Source organism: Octopus sinensis, linkage group LG10, assembly GCF_006345805.1.
Source record: "Octopus sinensis linkage group LG10, ASM634580v1, whole genome shotgun sequence".
Taxonomy (NCBI): Eukaryota; Metazoa; Mollusca; class Cephalopoda; order Octopoda; family Octopodidae; genus Octopus; species Octopus sinensis.
In genome coordinates this window covers 53886905-53905693 of record NC_043006.1, presented here as the reverse complement: position 1 = coordinate 53905693, position 18789 = coordinate 53886905, and the positions used below count along the sequence as shown (strand labels likewise).

At 38.1% G+C, this 18789-nt stretch overlaps 1 protein-coding gene across 1 annotated transcript; it reads right to left on the bottom strand.

Moving 5' to 3' along the window:
• Positions 1 to 1549: 1549 nt before the first annotated feature.
• On the bottom strand, positions 1550 to 15238 carry LOC115216647 (myc proto-oncogene protein). The gene is made up of 3 exons (XM_029786137.2): positions 14223 to 15238; positions 9135 to 9548; positions 1550 to 1787 (listed from the first exon to the last, which is right to left on the bottom strand). Exons 1-3 carry the CDS (start codon positions 14890 to 14892, stop codon positions 1741 to 1743), a joined length of 1131 nt encoding a protein of 376 aa, XP_029641997.1. The 5' UTR covers positions 14893 to 15238; the 3' UTR covers positions 1550 to 1740.
• Positions 15239 to 18789: the final 3551 nt, after the last annotated feature.

The window sequence follows — 18789 nt, the reverse complement described above, 5'->3', positions numbered from 1 at the left end:
AGACCGGGCGTTGTTTATTGAGCGAAAATACCTAAAAGCTCCACGACGCTCCGGCAGGGGGTGGTGATCCCTGCTGTACTCTTTCTCCTGTTGGCCTGCTCGCTTAGCCAGCGGGGCGGCGTTATTCGAAGGCTAAAACAATGCGAACGCATTGTGACCAGCGATGTGTAACTAGATCTGGTGGACTGGTCGGTCACGTGATATATATAAATATAAATATATATATATATACACACCCTCTCACATATATACAGGCTAATAATTTAGCATTTACTGGTTATTTCAGGTCTGTAACTTCTCTTTCATTTTCAAAGCATGCCTGCTTATGTCTCTCAAAATACTTTTGGTTACACTATAAATCAATATACACAGATGTAATTTGTTGAGGTAAATCTTCTGATGGCCTTCCTGTTGCCAACCGTCACTTTTCTCAAGCAAGGTAATAATATCCCCACTGTCAGACACGTTTCCACGGAAGATTGGAAACAAAGAACACTAAATGACAGCCATGTTCGTTTATTATTTTATCGATGGTTGATCAAAAATGTTGGTAAAGAGACGAAAAAGTATTGCGGTATTTGTACTTGTATATATATATACTCAGATGTTGAGTCTCATGCAGGTGATGAGAAGTGACCAGGACTTGACAAATTGCTGTGCTTGAGAAAACAAGTCAAGCTAAGTAGAATCATGATCATGGCCAGTAAATGACACTTGTGCCAGTGACACATAAAAGACACCTAGTACACTCTGTGAAGTGGTTGGTCCAAGGAAAGGGCAGCCATAGAAAGCAAGTGAAATCCAACTGGAGCCAATCAATATCATATATACATGTGTGTTTGTGTGTGTGTATACATATATATATATATATAATATATATATATATATATAGCTGAAATTTACAGGAAAAAAGACGAAGACAGGTGTATGAACACAGTAGCCCTCCATATTATATCATCTCCAGTCAAACCATCAGAAACCAACATGGAAAATAGAGGTTAAACGATGATGATGACGACGATCACATACACATGTGGTAAGTAGTTTGCTTACAAACCACATGTCCCCGGGTTCAATCCCACTGCATGGCACCTTGGGCAAATGTCTTCTACTATAGCCTCAGGTCGACCAAAGCCTTGTGAGTGGATTTGGTAGATGTAAACTGAAATAAGTCCGCCGTATATATGTATATGTGTGTGTGCGTGTATGTTTGTGTTTGTCCCCCCACCATCACTTGATAACCGATGCTGGTGTGTTTACGTCCCCGTAACTTAGTGGTTCGGCAAAAGAGACTGATAAGTACTAGGCTTACAAAGAATGGCCACAGTCAAATGACCGAAACAAGTAAAAGAATAAAGAGTAAACACTGAGAAAAAACAGAAAAACAAATAACTGTATAAAAATAATTTATTTTTTTGTTATTTTTAGCTTTCTACAAAAATATACTTCTCAAGTCAAGTAAAAGTATTTACACATGAGGAGGCGGAGAAGGGAGAAGAAACTATATGAAGGAACTGGGAAGAGTTAAAAAAAAAAGAGCATACAAAAGTTGAACAAAAACTACTTTAATAAAACATAAATAAATAAAAAAATCTACAGCTCACAAAAAAAAAAAATTGATTCAGATGGATGTATGTGTATATGGATGGGTGGATGGTATGGCAGTGTTTTCAGTCTTATGAATTGGTGAAAGTATGTAAAAATGGTGAGGTTTCTGTAATGTCTTTTCTGGAAGTGCACTTATACAACAGATACATGTTCATCTTCAGATAAACCACTGTCCATGTCTGAAATAGAGAGAAAAAAACAAAAAGGTAAGTAAATTATATATACATACAGACATATGCACAATCTTTATAATAATTTTGTTACTTTATTACCCACAAGGGGCTAAACATAGAGGGGACAAACAAGGACAGACAAACGGATTAAGTCGATTACATCGACCCCAGTGCATAACTGGTACTTATTTGGCAGAGGTTTGCACTCTCCGAGTGCTTGTTATAATTGTAACGATAATTGTTTCAAATTTTGGCACAGGGTCTGCAGTTTTTAAGGAGAGAGGGAAGGCAATTTACATTGAACCCCCAGTACTTATTTTATCATCTCTGAAAAGGCAAGAGCTCAGACTATAAAGAGGAATGAAATGCTACTAAGCATTCTTTATCCTGTGTGAATTGTTTGTGTGTCACAGGGTAATGACAGAAGGATATAGAGGAACACCCCCCCCCCCCAAACATTCCCAATGACACAAACATACTTAACTCCAACCAAATATCATCACAATTTTGACACTCTCTGACAATATTGTTCAATCTGATGGTGCAAGCAAGAACATAAGCTACTGAGTTACATATGAGTGGATATGCACACACACGCACAACAAAAATTTAATCAGTTGCAGTATATGGCTGATACTTTTAATACCTCAACCATAAGGTTTTATATGAGCACATTAATTCCCTTTCTCCTCATTATCTATCTATATATATATATATATATATATATATATATATATATAATATATATATATATATAGATAGATAGATAATGAGGAGAAAGGGAATGAATGTGCTCGTATAAAACCTTATATATATATATATATATATATATATATATACACACACACACACACAACAGGCTTCCAGTTTCCATCAACCAAAATTCACCAACAAGGTATTTGTCTGCCTGGGGTGAGGCTATAGTAGAAAGTGCCATGTAGTGGGACTGAACCTGAAATCATAGCTCTTAATCACACAGCTGTGCCTGTACCTATATATATATATATATATAAACTATTTATCATTAAGGTCATATAAAATAAGAAGAGAGAATGGAGTTTGGTATGTTCCTAATATTTGTTGTATCTCGAAAGCTTCCAAATGGAAATTAAATTATATTTCAAAGCCAACATCAAATATAGAAGCTTTCAAATTTACGCATAAAAGATATATATAGATTTGTATGTACATGTGTGTGTGTGTGTGTAGTAATAATTATTAGAGCGTCAATGATTGATAAAACATAAAGCTCACAACTTCCACACCATATTTACTATTTGTAACAGACATTACAACTAGTCTATATGAAAAAAATACTATGAATGTGCATAGATTTATGATCAAAAGTGTTCAGCCACAACCACCCAGTCTTTTAGAGACATCTATGGTTACATTTTCTTCACCATTTTTGTGTGATTTATGTGAGATTTTGCTAACACCACCCAACATGTGTATACACCAAACAACGAATAGACTTGCATTGGCTGGCACCAGCAGAACTACCTAATCATTGAATCAGCCATCAACCTGCAAGCATGCTGGAGCACTGCTTTGAAAGGCTCCCACACTTCCAGTATTGTTCAACAGAACTCTCAAACTTTGGTCCAACTCAAGCATTCAAATTACTCTATAAAATGCAATGCTTATTTATTCACATTATTTTGAAGTAGCAATCATGCTAATGTAGCTTCAAGATTTTCATGATGTGACTGTTTATTTTTACAACAATGCTGTATGGTAGGAGACTGAGAGAGAGCCTGAGTTCGACCAGTTTCAATGCTGAAGAGTTAAAATCCCACTCAGTAGGGTTCAAGCATTCATGATTGTGACGTTATGCTTCCATCCTAATACATGTATATAATTCCTTAGTAACATATATACAAGTGCATAATATTGTCTATATTCAATGCCTATGCATAAAGCTAGGCAACTGAGTAAGAAGTCATAGACCCCCAAGAGTAACACAACAGCATGGAAGACTTACATAGTAGCCAGACTGACACATTGCTGTGTAACTTCAGAACACTTAACACAGACCATATAAACATGTCAACCATTTCAAGATTTGAACAGAGAGCAAAAAAAGTGTATTAACCAGATTCTGGTGTGACCTTGGACTGTGTAACGAGAGAATCCAGAAATATATGTGTTTGTGTTTATTGTTAAGACTAAATTTATGAACCAGTGTTGTGTCCCTTTTAAATGGTCTGACATATAGAGATCGATAGGCTGGTGTGATTAATCAGTTCTTGAAAGTAATTCCCCAGCATGGCTGCAGACCAATGACCTACACTAGTTGTCTCATACTCGTTACAGGGAGATGGATTAGCCGAATTGTTATAGGTGAGACAACATTAGCTTTTAGATTAGGCGTTTGTAGGTCCTTGAAATTAGACCCTATTTATATATCATGACATTACTGACTTTCTGTGTGTGTGTGTGTGTGTGTGTGCAAGCAAGGCGGGTGAGCATAAATATAATCACTCCAGCTGATGCTTCAAATTAGTTTGTTGGTCTGGAAGATGTAAGAAAGAAACCATTGAAAAATAAGAAAAAGAAATTGTATCATTTCTCTTCAGAACACACACAGAAGAATATTTAATCATAAGACATGACCCCACACAGCATGCTGTGGAAGCATAGGGGTCAAAAGGTGAGCCCATAATATACACAAAGGTAAAATCTAATCCTAAAACTAAACTTATACCAACTGTGGTAGGAGTTCAACAATGAATACAACAGCACTGTAAAAGCCAAAGTTCAGGACATCAAAAAGAAAAAGAACCACCAGAAAGGAAAGTTATTCATTGGAGTTAAAAATGAGCTGAGTATCTGAAAGTGAATACCTAATAATGTGACTTGAACGTTTTTCTTCACATTTCTTGTCTATCGTTCAGCTAAGATACATATTTATTTACACAGCAGCATCCATGCATAAATTATTCAATAATTATCACACATAACTACTGACATACCTTGGCTCTCATACATTCATTGAACAGTGCAATTCTGATGAACACACGCTACTCTTTCTTTCTTAACCCCTTTGCACTCAATTTTCACAGAACATATTAAAATAGTGTACATTGACTATGACCCATAGTGTTATAAGGTTCCTGATGTAACCTACTCATGAACCACCAAAGAGCTAGCCTGTTATCTCATTTTACATCCTGCACTAAGCTACAAATGATGTCTGACATTCCTCTTTTACTTGTTTCAGTCATTTGACTGTGGCCATGCTGGAACACCGCCTTTAGTCGAGCAAACCGACCCCAGGATTTATTCTTTGTAAGCCTAGTACTTATTCTATCGGTCGCTTTTGCCGTACCACTAAGTTATGGGGATGTAAACACACCAGCATCTCGTCAAGCGATGTTAGGGGGGGGGGCAGAGACATACTTATATACACACACACACACACACACACATATATATATATATATATATATACACACACACATATATATACGACGGGCTTCTTTAAGTTTCTGCCTACCAAATCCACAAGACACTTGCCCAAGGTGCCACACAGTGGGACTGGACCTGCAACCATTGTGGTTCGTAAGCAAGCTACTTACTACACAACCACTCCTATGCCTATTATTCCTATTAACAAATTGTCTGTCAGCACAAGATGAGTGGAAAGAAAGACACCTATTGAAAAGATCAGGTATTATCAACAAGAGGGGTATTCAGCTGTAAAACAATATTCATCTAACTCATGCTAGCATGATAAAAAAGGATGTAAAATGAACAAAAGAATGAATCGTGTATCACTGAAGGCTAGGTCTTTTGATCCACTACTTTCCCTGATAACATGTGAAGGTCTTTTGTCAGCATGCTTTTCTGTATAATTTGATGGGACAAAAACATTTATTTTACCATGGAAACTATTATGTAACTGTTCAACCAATCACTGGTAGCCTATAGAGTAATGGGTAAGAACAAAATTATAAATTTCAAACTGTTCAAGATGTAACGGTTGGCCTAATTGAAAATGTAGGTAAGTAGATCCACTATTATAAAACAATAAAACACCGTATAAGTTGCATAAAAAATACCTTTTTTTTTCTAAGTGGGAAACCTAGATGTGGTCATGGCTATATGTACTTGAGTGTGAGGGTGCATGGCTTAGTGGTTAGGGCATTCGGCTCATGATTGTAAGGTTGTGAGTTCGATTCCCGGCGACGCGTTGTGTCCTTGAGCAAGACACTTTATTTCACGTTGCTCCAGTCCACTCAGCTGGCAAAAATGAGTTGTACTTGTATTTCAAAGGGTCAGCCTTGTCACTCTCTGTGTCACGCTGATTATCCCCGAGAACTACGTTAAGGGTACACGTGTCTGTGGAATGCTCAGCCATTTGCACGTTAATTTCACGAGCAAGCTGTTCCGTTGATCGTATCAGCTGGGACCCTCGTCGTCGTAACCGGCGGAGTCTTTAGAATGTACTTGAGTGAAGTGAATTCATTTCAAGACTACTGAAACTGCAGTATGGGTCCTCTCTCATCAGAAAACATGCTTTAGGGTAGGTAGCCACAGAAATGAGTTCAAATCCCAACAAGGTCAACCTTCATTTCCCTCTTTTCAAATGCCAATAAAACAAAAGTACCAGTTACATACTGGGTACGGATTACACTTATCACATTGCTTAAGTGGGATTTCAATTAAGTATGCTAAATGCATCAATTTAATACCCACTTTTCCAAGGCCAGATCGCTCTTCCTGTTACCGATGAGGTTCCAAGCAAGGAAAAAACTTCCCGTTGGCTAGACATTTTTTCATGGAAGATTGCTGGACACTCACATGGTGACGCTTGTTTACAAACTATCATATCAATACAAGAAGAAACATACTTGTTCTTATACACACAAATACATATGTAAGATATTCTACCAAAGCATTCTTCTAGGCCAGGAGTCTCCAAAGTGGTCAATATCGACCCTATGGGGTCGATAAATGCACATCTACTTAATTATTATTATTTATTTATTTTCTTGTACATGCCTGGAGGGGGGTGTCGATGAGGGGGTCAAGGATTCCACGAAGGGGGTCGATGAAGGGTTAAAGATTCCATAAAGGGGTCGATGGTCTAAAATGTTTGGGGACCCCTGCTCAAGGCCAGCATATTTTTCCCTCACGATTATACATATAATACATGCAGCTATGTTCATTTTATATACATACAAGCATATATATATATATATATATGCACACACATACATCACATACATATATTACATATATGTGTATACACGCGGGAAACGTTGTAGACGGAAATGGCGCGATAAACCATCGTGTGTGTGTGTGTGTGTAGCTCTTATGTCTTACATGTTGAGTCGAACAATGCTTTAATGTCCTAATTTGAGACATTTAGACAATGAAATTATGCCGACTTAACCGTTTCAATAAAATATATACAAAATGAAATCTTTTAGTCGATATACTTTTAGTGGAGATGCTCCAATATGTCAGCAAAATATATAGCTTATTCAATCTGAAAAGTATGACGAAGAAAGCAGCCTCGACAAAGAAGAATAGTTTCGCGGGCTTATACGGAGAGGAAGAAAAAGGAAAACGAACTCCGTACGCTGATTGGTTGCTGCTTTCCCGCCATTTCAACTGCAACAACGCCGAAGAGGCGGAGTTAGAGAACGGGGCGATAATTTAGAATATCGTATGTGAATTTGAGACGTCATGATTACGTAAGGAAAAACATTACCTTACATGTTAAACGCCTTTGTTATATAGTTTAGCCCGAAGTTATTACCCTACCTTTTGTTAAAAAAAAAGGCATTCCAGCTAGGACACCAGCGTTTTTTGTTTTTTGCTGGCGAACTCCTTTTTCTTTTTGAGACAGTGCAATGTAGATATGAAAAAGACTCAGCGATCACTTAGCTTGTCGGGTAACCACGTTTGGTTACCTAGTTTGGGATAATCTTTGTATTTCTGTCTAGTTCAAACCTAACTCGCACGCACACACACAGAGACTCCAAACAAGGAAGAAGAGGTAAGGGTAGCAGTATGGAGCAAGGAGAGGTAAATAATATCTGTAGTAGAGGTACATTAATGTATTTAACGAAAATAGCGGTGAACTACCTTTCTACTTATTTCCAATTTAAATGTTTTAATTCGCATACTCCAAGAATGCCATAAAGTAAAGGAACGCGTATCACATACAGGGCCCCAGATAAGGCAAACTGAATCTTAAACGTACAAGCTTAAAAGACTGAACCTCCTCGACTCCTACCCATTGTCTGAACTGACCAGCCATTTACGACAGACAGTGGGGACTAAGAGATTAAAAATTTACTTTCTTGCCAAATCAGGCAACCATATTAAATATAATTTATTTTTATTTATTAATTTGATCCTGAATAGCAAAATAAGCAAGTCAGTCATGGCAAGATTAAAAAAAATGAAAAGACTACACTGAATAAATTTGGCAACAGAAAAAGCTTAATGGACCTTGCCTTTCATCCTTTCGGGGTCAATTAAATAAGTACCAGTTACGCACTGGGATCGATGTAATTGACTTAATCCGTTTGTCTTTGTTTGTCCCCTCTGTGTTTAGCCCCTTGTGGGCAATAAAGAAATAAGAAAAAGCTTAATGGACCTCAACTGTCACATCGATCCCAGAGGGGTTATTTGAATTCAGAACGTGAAGAGCCGGAAGAAATACCGATTGTTTAGCAACATAGCCAGCATTTGTTAGTGGTAGTGGGCAGGGGTGGGGACAGCAAATTACATCGATTCACTACTTGACTGGTAGTTTGTTAAATCGGTCTCGAATGGAGGAAAGGCAAAGTTGACCTCTGCAGGATTTGAATGCAAAGCGTTATGAGCCGGGAACAAAAGCCAATCATGTACCCCTCGCCCACATGCAAAAACAATTCAGCGAACTCGCCGCCCTCCTTATGAACAGCAAATCTGACCTCGGCGAGATTTGAACGAAGAATGTAAACAGCAGGGAAAATTGCTGCAACGCATTGCCCCAACAATCTGACTGACAACTGCCGGCTCGCTTCCTTCCTCCTCCCAAGTATTTCTGACATGGGCTCAAGGGGAAAGGGGAGTAAGTCTATATTTGACTGGTACTGCTCTATTTGACCCCGGAGGGATAAACGGCAAAGTTGATCTTGGCGGGATTTGAAATCAAAACGTAAAGAGTCGCAAGAAGTACAAGGGTGATTCGCTAACGATTCTGTCTAGCCACCCTCCTTACAGTAAATAATAAAGGCCCGATTTCCTGGAGAGGGAGAGAGAGAGAGAGAGATTGGTTAGTCGATTAAATCGACCCAGTATTTTGGGCAATGCCTTATCGACCCCAAAAACATGAAAGATAAAATGTACCTGTTAGCGTTGCTGTGAAAGAATAATCTGTTCCGTTTTCCATAGATTGTATCCGCGCCTTTAGCCTCCGCCGGTGATCTGCCAAATTCTGTTTCTCGATCAGAAGTTCCTGCTCATGGAGCTTACAGTCCTCAATAGCAACAATTGCTTCATCGACTATTTTTTTTGTCGACGCTTTTGGATCATCGCGAATTTTTTCAACAGAGTCTTTTAAATGTGCCAGACGCACAGACATGGCAGCACGGCGCCTTCGTTCCAGTTCGTTATGAATTTTCTTCTCTTCGTCTGTCATGCATTTACGTTTCTTTCTCTCTGTTACGGCTGTTGGTGTGCTACTACTACAACTGGTGTTTGTATGATTTGTGTGGGACAGTCTCACCATTGAGTCTTCGAGTATTTCTGGAGAAATGATAGCTAAAAGGAATCGAAATGATAAAAAAAAGACCGTTTTATTTTACTTCATAAAGAAAAGTGATATGCAACATACAATCTTTTGAAATAGTAAATTTACCAAGCCAAAGCAGACGGGAATTGAACCTACAACAATGGGATATTTTTGCACAGATTTCAATCTGCGGCCATGCCGGAGCACTGCCTATTCAGCTCTATAATCGATTACACTCAAAGGAGTACGTATTTTATCGATCGATCTTGTTAGGATGAACTAGCCCGGAATTTTAATACTGAGAACGTATAGGGGCAATATATGACCAAAAGTTTTAAAATGTATTGTGTCACATTTATCGTGTTTTTAAAAACTGTAATCGACCATAAAAGGAGATAAACTCAATCTTCGACGATCAAATACAAGATTAATATATACACTTCGACGTACTTCTGTTTGGGTAGCCAGGGAATAAGCCTCTATGTAGTCACTTGACCCGCTAGAGATAGCACCCCCCCCCCAATGACACCTCTACCGTCTTAGATAATGTTGTCCTAACCCTAACCCAAGATAAACTAAGACGATCTGCTCGATTAGAGCCATCCTAGGTTTAAACTACTACTTGGGTAGAAACCTGAAAAATTTTAAGGGAATGCAGACGGAATTGGTGATCTACGTAGAGCTAACTGGTTTTAATCGAAACCTACATAGAATCGAATTGTATGATCAGATAATTACTACAGTATTGATCCACAAAAACACAAGCAAATGACCTGTTATATTTTATGAATTTAATAAAGAAACTCATTTACTGACAATATGACATGGACGCAAGGAGTGCAATTTATATAATTGTATCAGGCATACAAAAAACCCAATGTTTTATAGAAACAATAAAAAAACCTAAAAACTATTTACTGAAAATTTCCTTACTGTTTTCATGAATTCAATTTACTGCAATAAAAATGCTTGTTTATTACGTACTCCGGCAAGTACTTGTAGGAGAAATACCTTTATTTAACTAATATCTTATACTACATAACTAGTGTTGAATAAATACAATATATTTTCCCTAAGTTATAGAAAATATTTTATTTGGGGAAGGAACCCCGATGATCAAAGCAACACTCAATTCCTAACATCATTTAATCGATGGTTGATCAAAAGAGTCGGCAAGGAGGAGGAGATGAAAAAAGCATTACGGTATTTGTACTCGGTGTTTACATTCATCCCGAGCTTTCAACCCTCCGGTGTCGACAAAATAAAAGTACCAATATCGACTTTTCCCATCCCCTAACTATTTTAGGGCCTTGTGTTTATATTAAATATTTTATCTATTCTTGTGCCAATATAGGGACAAATCTCTGTTTGTTGCAATAAACGCTAAATATCACGACTCCTTTATCTAAAAAGGGTCGAAAGTATTGCGGTTGATCAAGTTGATGGCAGGAGCGGTTGTAGTGGTTGTTCAGCTCCCAACTATAACTAAAAATGATCGAGCAGACTTATGGATCAAAAAGTATTTCAGTCATTAACACCGTCATTTTACATATATATATATATAGGACTGCATCAAGACTGATTTAAGATAGTAGAAAGGAATTTAGCTGCTATTTCTTAAAAATCGAAGGCGTATAAGAGGCTCCCTCTAACTTTGAGGTTCAAAATTAAAGGCGCCGATAAACTTTCAAACTAAACTTTCTAAAAATTTCCACTGTCTTATATTTTTTTATGCGAACACAAGAAATAAGTTTGTTTTAACGATAACGCTGAAACATTCAGTGAAAAAAAAGTGATTAATTATGAAATAACGACGAAAATACAACTGTTGCATTGAAAAACATTTATTGACACAAGACCACAAGCATGCAACGGGTGAGGGAGATATAGAATATAGTTGATCTTTATTTATTCAGTATTCAACACCTAGGGGGATATTTTTTCATTAAATCTGGAAGGAACTAGTGACCATATTCTGCGCAAACCCTCCGATAGCGATGAATCTAATTCCCTGGCAGGAATTGTAATTAAACTGAGAGCCTGAAATTATTTCACTAAATTGGAAACTATGCCCGTGAATTTATTACACGTATCAATCAGAATGTCAAAAGTCTTTTAGGGCGAATTTTCAGAATGTGTTTGCTTTTTAATATTTGACACTAATTAACATAGTACAAATTGAAGATTAAACTTCTTAACACATTAGGTGACATATACATATTAACTCACGTCAAACTACAAAACAAGTTATTAACTGACAAAAGGAAACGTCTCGCATCCCTTTTAACTGGGCAACACCTCAGCCCTATTCATCTCCTGTATTAAAAAAAAAGGACTAAATTCTATTTAGTATATAAAACATTAGAGGGACCTTAAGCTAATTTTTTTAAACTGTTGTCTTGGGAGATACTCTGCGAAAGACTTTTTAGAGAATATTTTTTTTTTATCAGCAAAGACGTTATACAAAAGTCACCCCACTCGCCATCTCTACAACCCAGTTTAAGTGACTATTTTCGTGTAAGGTACAACCTATCACTTTCACTTATCTATCCTTTTAAAGATCATACTTGTTAGAGAAACAGATGGAAGCGAGGGGGAGGGAGACAGTTGAAATGTGAATTAGGATGCTTGACATTGTATATTCAACTCACAGAAAGAAGTGCATATAAAAAGAGATAAGAGAATTGATAGTCACTTTAGAAAGAAAGAGGGAATGGATTCGGTGTAGACGGTAAGAAAATCAGACTAAGGTTGCTTTTCTAGTTCGACTTTGCCAGAATCAAAGACAAAGTAAGCCACCAGTCATTATGACGAGATCCAGTCATCACATTTTATTAAAAATAAAGAGACTGTGTTTCATAAAGAACTCTCTCAGCTGTGAGAAACGATGAAGCTAAGAGGTAAATTCTCTGCAAATAGATACAGCGACCTGGTTTCGTTTCCACTGGGAATAGCAGCAACAAACGGCGTGTATGCCCATAGGAGAATAAGGTTTTCAGCTAAAAATAAATCTCTCCTTAGTTTTCGATAAATCTGAGTCTACATTTATAGATATGGAATGAAGAAAAATAAAGTTTTACCTAGCTACTATGAGATCGTAGGGGGGTATAAGGGACAGTTTCAAAAGTAAGTCGCTATAGTATCTCTACAAAGACAAACTAACACAATTAAACTTTGTTAGTTCTGCTATAACACTTTGTTTTTATCGTCTGAATAAAATTTGCTTATTTGTCAGGATACAACCAGGGAATGAGGGACAGAGTTGTTTGAATTAATGTCACTGGTATTTATTTATTTTACTGGTAACGATCGAGGAAGTTTGACCCATCGTCTCTCAAGCTTAAATAAAAACGAACGAGGGATTGGTTACAAAATGCATAGACAAAAGGTTGGCTGGTTAGAAGTATTAGAGCTTCGTTCGTTGCTATGGCGTTTGGAATGACTGGGTTACGTATAAAAAAAAAAGAGAAGAGAGTACCCCGGCAGTTTTTTCACCATGCTGATGTATGTGAGTGTAAGTGTGTGTGTGTGTGTGTGTTGTCATGCCGGTTGTCAAAAATCATGAGGTGGAAGGAAAGTGTGTCTTCAATACGGTTCGTGTGGGAATCCCAAGACTAGTTTCCTTAGTATTCTTTTTTTTTCTTTTAACTTTAACAAAGTGTAACCCAAATGTATAAATAAACTTATACAAAGCAAAAATGCTCTGTGGTAAAATTTGTCCAAATCTACAAAGAACTGGTATGGTAAGACTGACTGGTCGTAAAAGTTAACCATTATGAACAAAATACATTCATAAATATACGCTTACAAGCATTAGTTATCAATGGAGTGTTTGCTTTCCCCACCACTATTGTATGTTTAAACGAGCTAACGAGGAAGCCTCTACATGACCATTCAACCTGCTAGAAATAACAGCCAAATTCCTTATACCCTACCGTTTTAAAAATGGGACGTACTCCCTCATCCCATACCCATTATGGCATTTGCTAATCAGGGTTGACCTCAGCGTACCTTAGGGTACAAAGAAAGTAAGCTTTGAGAACAAAAGGAAAACGCTATTTGTTGACAGAAAGAGAGACAAAAAACTGAATAATGTCCAGAGTGAAGAGTTTATTCGAACCCCTAATTTTTGAATAGTGTAAGTATAAATTAATGTGAAAGAAGAGGCTACATGTTCCGTGGTGGGGTAAGTGTATAAGTGTATGCTGTTATCTAACTTACAACTGATAAATTATTGTTTAGCCCATGGTAGCTCTGATTGAGCAGATCTATGAACAAGAACCTTCTGGGTAGTGTAATTATCTGAATATATATATATTTGACTAATATATTATTTGTTCTAATTTAGTAACTGACTCCACCAGATTCTTGTACAAGAATCGAAACGAGAAACCCTACATCTAACAGAAGTGGAGTCTCGCTGCTATATTGACTATTCTTGTTAAATATATGTTTTTTTATACAAGTTTCAAGCATTAATTCAGTGACGTTCATGTTTGTATTGTAATTTGTAATTTTTTAAAATTAAGTTTACAGTCGTAATATAGAAGATCGTCGCCGGTCAAGCGATTACATAGAGACTACCTTGTTAATTAATATGTATTGAATAGAAATAACAAAGTTATGGTAAGGAGTAATTAATTTTAGTAACGAAGAAGGGTTTGATTAGAAACGGAACAAAAAAAAAAAAAAAAGAATCTTACCATTTCTTTTCCCTTTCTGTATTCGTCGGTCGAGGTTTTTCTTTGGAGGTCGACCTCTCTTCCCCTTTTCCTTAGGCTGGGGTTTGTTTGGGGTCTGTTCAACTGGAACTTGAAGATTTGATTTACTTAGTAAAGTCCGAAAATCAAAAGAATTCTCAGATGTGTTTAATCCGAGTGGTGAATCTGGTTGTGTTGACAATGGGGAACCGACAGAAGAATGTTGGGACCAGGGTGACGGTGGTGCTGAAGTTTGTGAAGAGAAGAATTCTCGTGATGAAGATGATGGCGATGGTGTCTGTTGTTCGTCTTGACCAGTTGCCAAGAAATCCGACTCATAATTGGTGTGCGTGGGTGAAGGGTTCGCAGATGATAAGTTAGGATTAGGATTACGAGTCGATCTGCTATTGCGGTCTGTGTTTTCGCTGTTGTGATTGTCAATACGATTAGCAACAAGAAAGTCGGGGTCTGCAAATAACATTTCAAAATTATCGAAGTTGAAATCACTGAAAGGATCCGACGACGATAGCCATTCGTCGTTGACAGAACTTAACTCCAGAGACTGTGACATGAATTCGAACTCTTCTAGTGTAGGATCATTATGAAGTAAAGGCCACGTAGAGGGGTCAATAAAATCTGCTGCTATTTCACTCATACTTTTTCTATCGTTCATTTTGTGCGTTTATATATATAGTCCTTTTAACTAAATAAAGTTTACGCGTGATATGTTCAATGTATTTTGCACGTTAATTTTTCGCTTCAAAGTAAGCCAGATTTTAAAATATGTGTGCATGTATAATATATATATATAAATATAATTATATATATATTTATATATATATATATATATATATATATATATGTACAAACACAAAAAAATTCAGACGTTTACAAAAAAAACGTTGCAATTCAAACTGATGTGTGTAATTCCAGTGTAAGATCTTTGGTGTTAAAATACAACCCCAGTTAAAAAAAAAACAGCCGGCTTTGAAGCAAGCAACTGGCGGTACACGTTAAACATGAAAATACTACGAGTTTCACGCCGACAGAAACATATATTTGTGGAAAGACCCGCCTTGATAGGCGGAGCTTAAATTAAGCAGTTGACCAATCGGTGAAGAGATCGAGGTAAGCTGTATTTTATGAATTGAAATCTTTTGTCAGAAATGTTATTGTCGTTTTTTCTCTCTACTGGACGTGTGTGCTTGTTTATGTATGTCTGTGTACGTTGTTTATGCGTCTATATACATGCATGTATGTTTGTCCATGTGTGTTAGTATGTATGTATGTGTTTGTGTGGAAGTTTACGTGTATCTACACATACGCATGTTTATGTATGTACGTGTGTGTGTGTGTGTGTGTCTATTTTTGTTTACAATGTATATATATATATATATGCATGTTTATAAGTATTCGTAAGTTTGTGTGTATGTATGAGTGTGCGTGCGCACGCATTCGTGTGTCTATGTGTTCGATTATGTATACAATTGCGGGGGTGTGTGTGTGTGTGTGTGCACGCGCATTGATTTATTATTCTTTTACTTGTTTCAGTCATTTGACTGCGGCCATGCTGGAGCATCACCTTTAGTCGAGCAAATCGACCCCAGGACTTATTCTTTATAAGCCTTGTACTTATTCTATCGGTGTCTTTGCCGAGCCGCTAAGTTACGGGGATACAAACACACCAGCATCGGTTGTTAAGCGATGGGGGGGGGACAAACACACACACATATACATACACATATATACGACGGGCTTCTTTCAGTTTCCGTCTACCAAATCCACTCACAAGGCTTTGGTCGGCCCGAGGCTTATAGTAGAAGACACTCGCCCAAGGCGCCACGCAGTGGGACTGAACCCGGCACCACACAGCCACCCCTGCGCCTAAGTATTTTAGTGTGAGTGTGTGCATGTATTTGTGTGTGTACGTGTAATTAAATTTGTAAATGTGCATATGCATACTAGGCGGCGAGCTGGCAGAACAGTTAGCATGCAGGGCAAAATAATTAGCGACGTTTCGTCCGTCTTTGTGCTCTGAGTTCAAATTACCGCCGAGGTCAATTTTGCCTTTCGTCCTTTCTGGGTCGATAAAATATGTACCAGTCAATCGACTTAAGTCCTCGCCAAAACTGCTGGGCTTGTACCAAAATTTGATACCTATTTATATATTTTCTCTTTCGCTTGTTTCAGTCATTTTACTGCGGCCATGCTGGGGCACCACACTGAAGGGTTTTAGTCGAACAAATCAACTCCAGGACTTGGTTTTTTTTTGGTACTATTTAAGAAGAGTGGTCCCGGTGCGCGCACTCGCGTACTCACGCATCCGCATTAGCTAGTCGTGACTAGTCGATCCTACTAGTCGTGACTAGTCGATCTTTGCTATTACCTAGCAAAGTAAATAAAACACAAAATAAATAACATTTTTGCACAAAGTAAATTTTTTTTTTAAACAAAGTAAATAAAACACAATAACACAAAGTAAGGATCGACTAGTCACGACTAGCTACCGCGGATGCGCGAGTACGCGAGTGCGCGCACCGGGACCACTCTTCTTAAATAGTACCTTTTTTTTTCAGGCCTTGTACTTATTTTATCTTTCTGTTTTGCTGAAACCGCTTAGTTACGGGGACGTAAAAACACTAACACCTGTTGTCAAGCGTTGGTGGGGACAAACGCAAACACGGGCTTCTTTCTGTTTCCGTCGCCCAGATCCACTCACAAGGCTTTGGTCAGCCCGAGGCTGTAGTAGCAGACCCTTGGCAAAGGTGCCACGCAGTAGGATTGAACCCGGAACCATATGACTGGGAAACAAGCTTCGGACCACACAGCCACGTCTAATGTATGTGGTGGAAATCGGTGATGTGTATATGTGCGTGCGTGTGCGTGCACACTCACACACTCACACACACACACACAATTTTAATACGGAGCAAATCATTCACGAGAAAATGATTTGCGAAGATATCATTGACTCTATTATTATCTAGGGTAACAATTTAAAAATGATAATAACAGAATCAATAATATAGCTATTTGTGTGCATGTGTGAGTTTATGAATATTTAACACTGTACAAAGCTACCACCACTGACCCCAGTGCTACGACACAAACATTGTAGAATTTGGTCCTCCCAAAGATCAGACGACCGATCGGAATGAAGTCCCTTGCCAACATACGCAACCTTTGGGTGACATGCTTGCTGTGTGTCCTCTACCTTTCTCACTGCTACTGCAACGCCCTCTGCACCTTGGTGCCGGCTGGTATCGAGCCACTGCCTCCCAGACACTCCTGACCTTTTGGTCCCCGCTCCCAATGTCACTCATATAGCATCCTCCTACACCATTACCACCACCATCACAAGTCTCGCACTGAACTTCTCCAACCAATCCTTTCTCCACTGAACATCGATTGTCTCTGCCTATTGTTTGTCCTGCAATCAGCAATTTGTACTTTATTAAGCATAAAGATATTGAACTTATTCTTACCAGCCTTAAAGGGCCTGCAAACACGATGAGCGTGGCCCCTTACCCAAAGCAAAATAAAATAAAATAAAAATGAAAGGGTATATGTATGAGTGCACACACACACACACACTCACACACACACACACACACACACACACCAGACACACACACAGACACACACACACACACACACACACACACACACACACACACACATTCAAGTGCAGAGGTGGTGATTCGTTCGCTTGTTACTGTGTTTCCCCCAGATAAATCACGTGGTGTGTTTGGTCTTAAGTTCTTCTGTTAAGGCTGTGAGAACTATAAAACACAGAAGGGAGTGGGCTGAGAATAGTCTTGGTGGACAGTAGTAGCTGCGCCACAAATTCCTCTTTAAGCTCTCATTTTGCTGATTGCAACGTAATCGATAAGAAATTTCAGAATCCATTTCACTCCTTCAATAATAAAGGTGGTCTACATGCCTGACTGGTTTGAGTCTGGATTTTGAAGTGGAAAACCCCCCCCCCCAAAAAACGGCTTGATTACTTTCTTTGTTGTATTTGCAAACATAATTATTCGATTTGTCTCAACTGTAATATGGAACAATGATCACCATTTTGAAAATCTTTGAAAGCAGCAACGAATACAAGACTCTTCCGTGATTATCTACAGTATATGCCAGTGTATAAGACGCGCTTTATTTTTCTTAAATGTAACAAAAGATTGTCAATCAACTAATGCAACCGTATAACGGATGGGATATCAAGTGTATTAGTGTATGGCGAGAAACATTAAATTTGCTTTTCCACAAAATATATCTCCACCACACACATACACACAAAAAGAAAAAAGTTAGGGTTTGTCTTTGTGAGAGTGCGTCCTATACGCAGGCAAATACGGTATTCCAATAGTAACATTTGTTCGATTGTCGCCGTGAATCTTTCTTCGCCAGGTGTCCATGTATACAGTGGGTATCCGCCGTAGCCAGCTTGCATCTCAATCAGAAACGGACACAGACCCCTCTTCTTCACAATCTTATAAAGCCTTTAAGCTGGTGCTTCAGCCGAGAGAGTATAATTAATTTCAGTTTCGCGTATCTTTTATTCCAA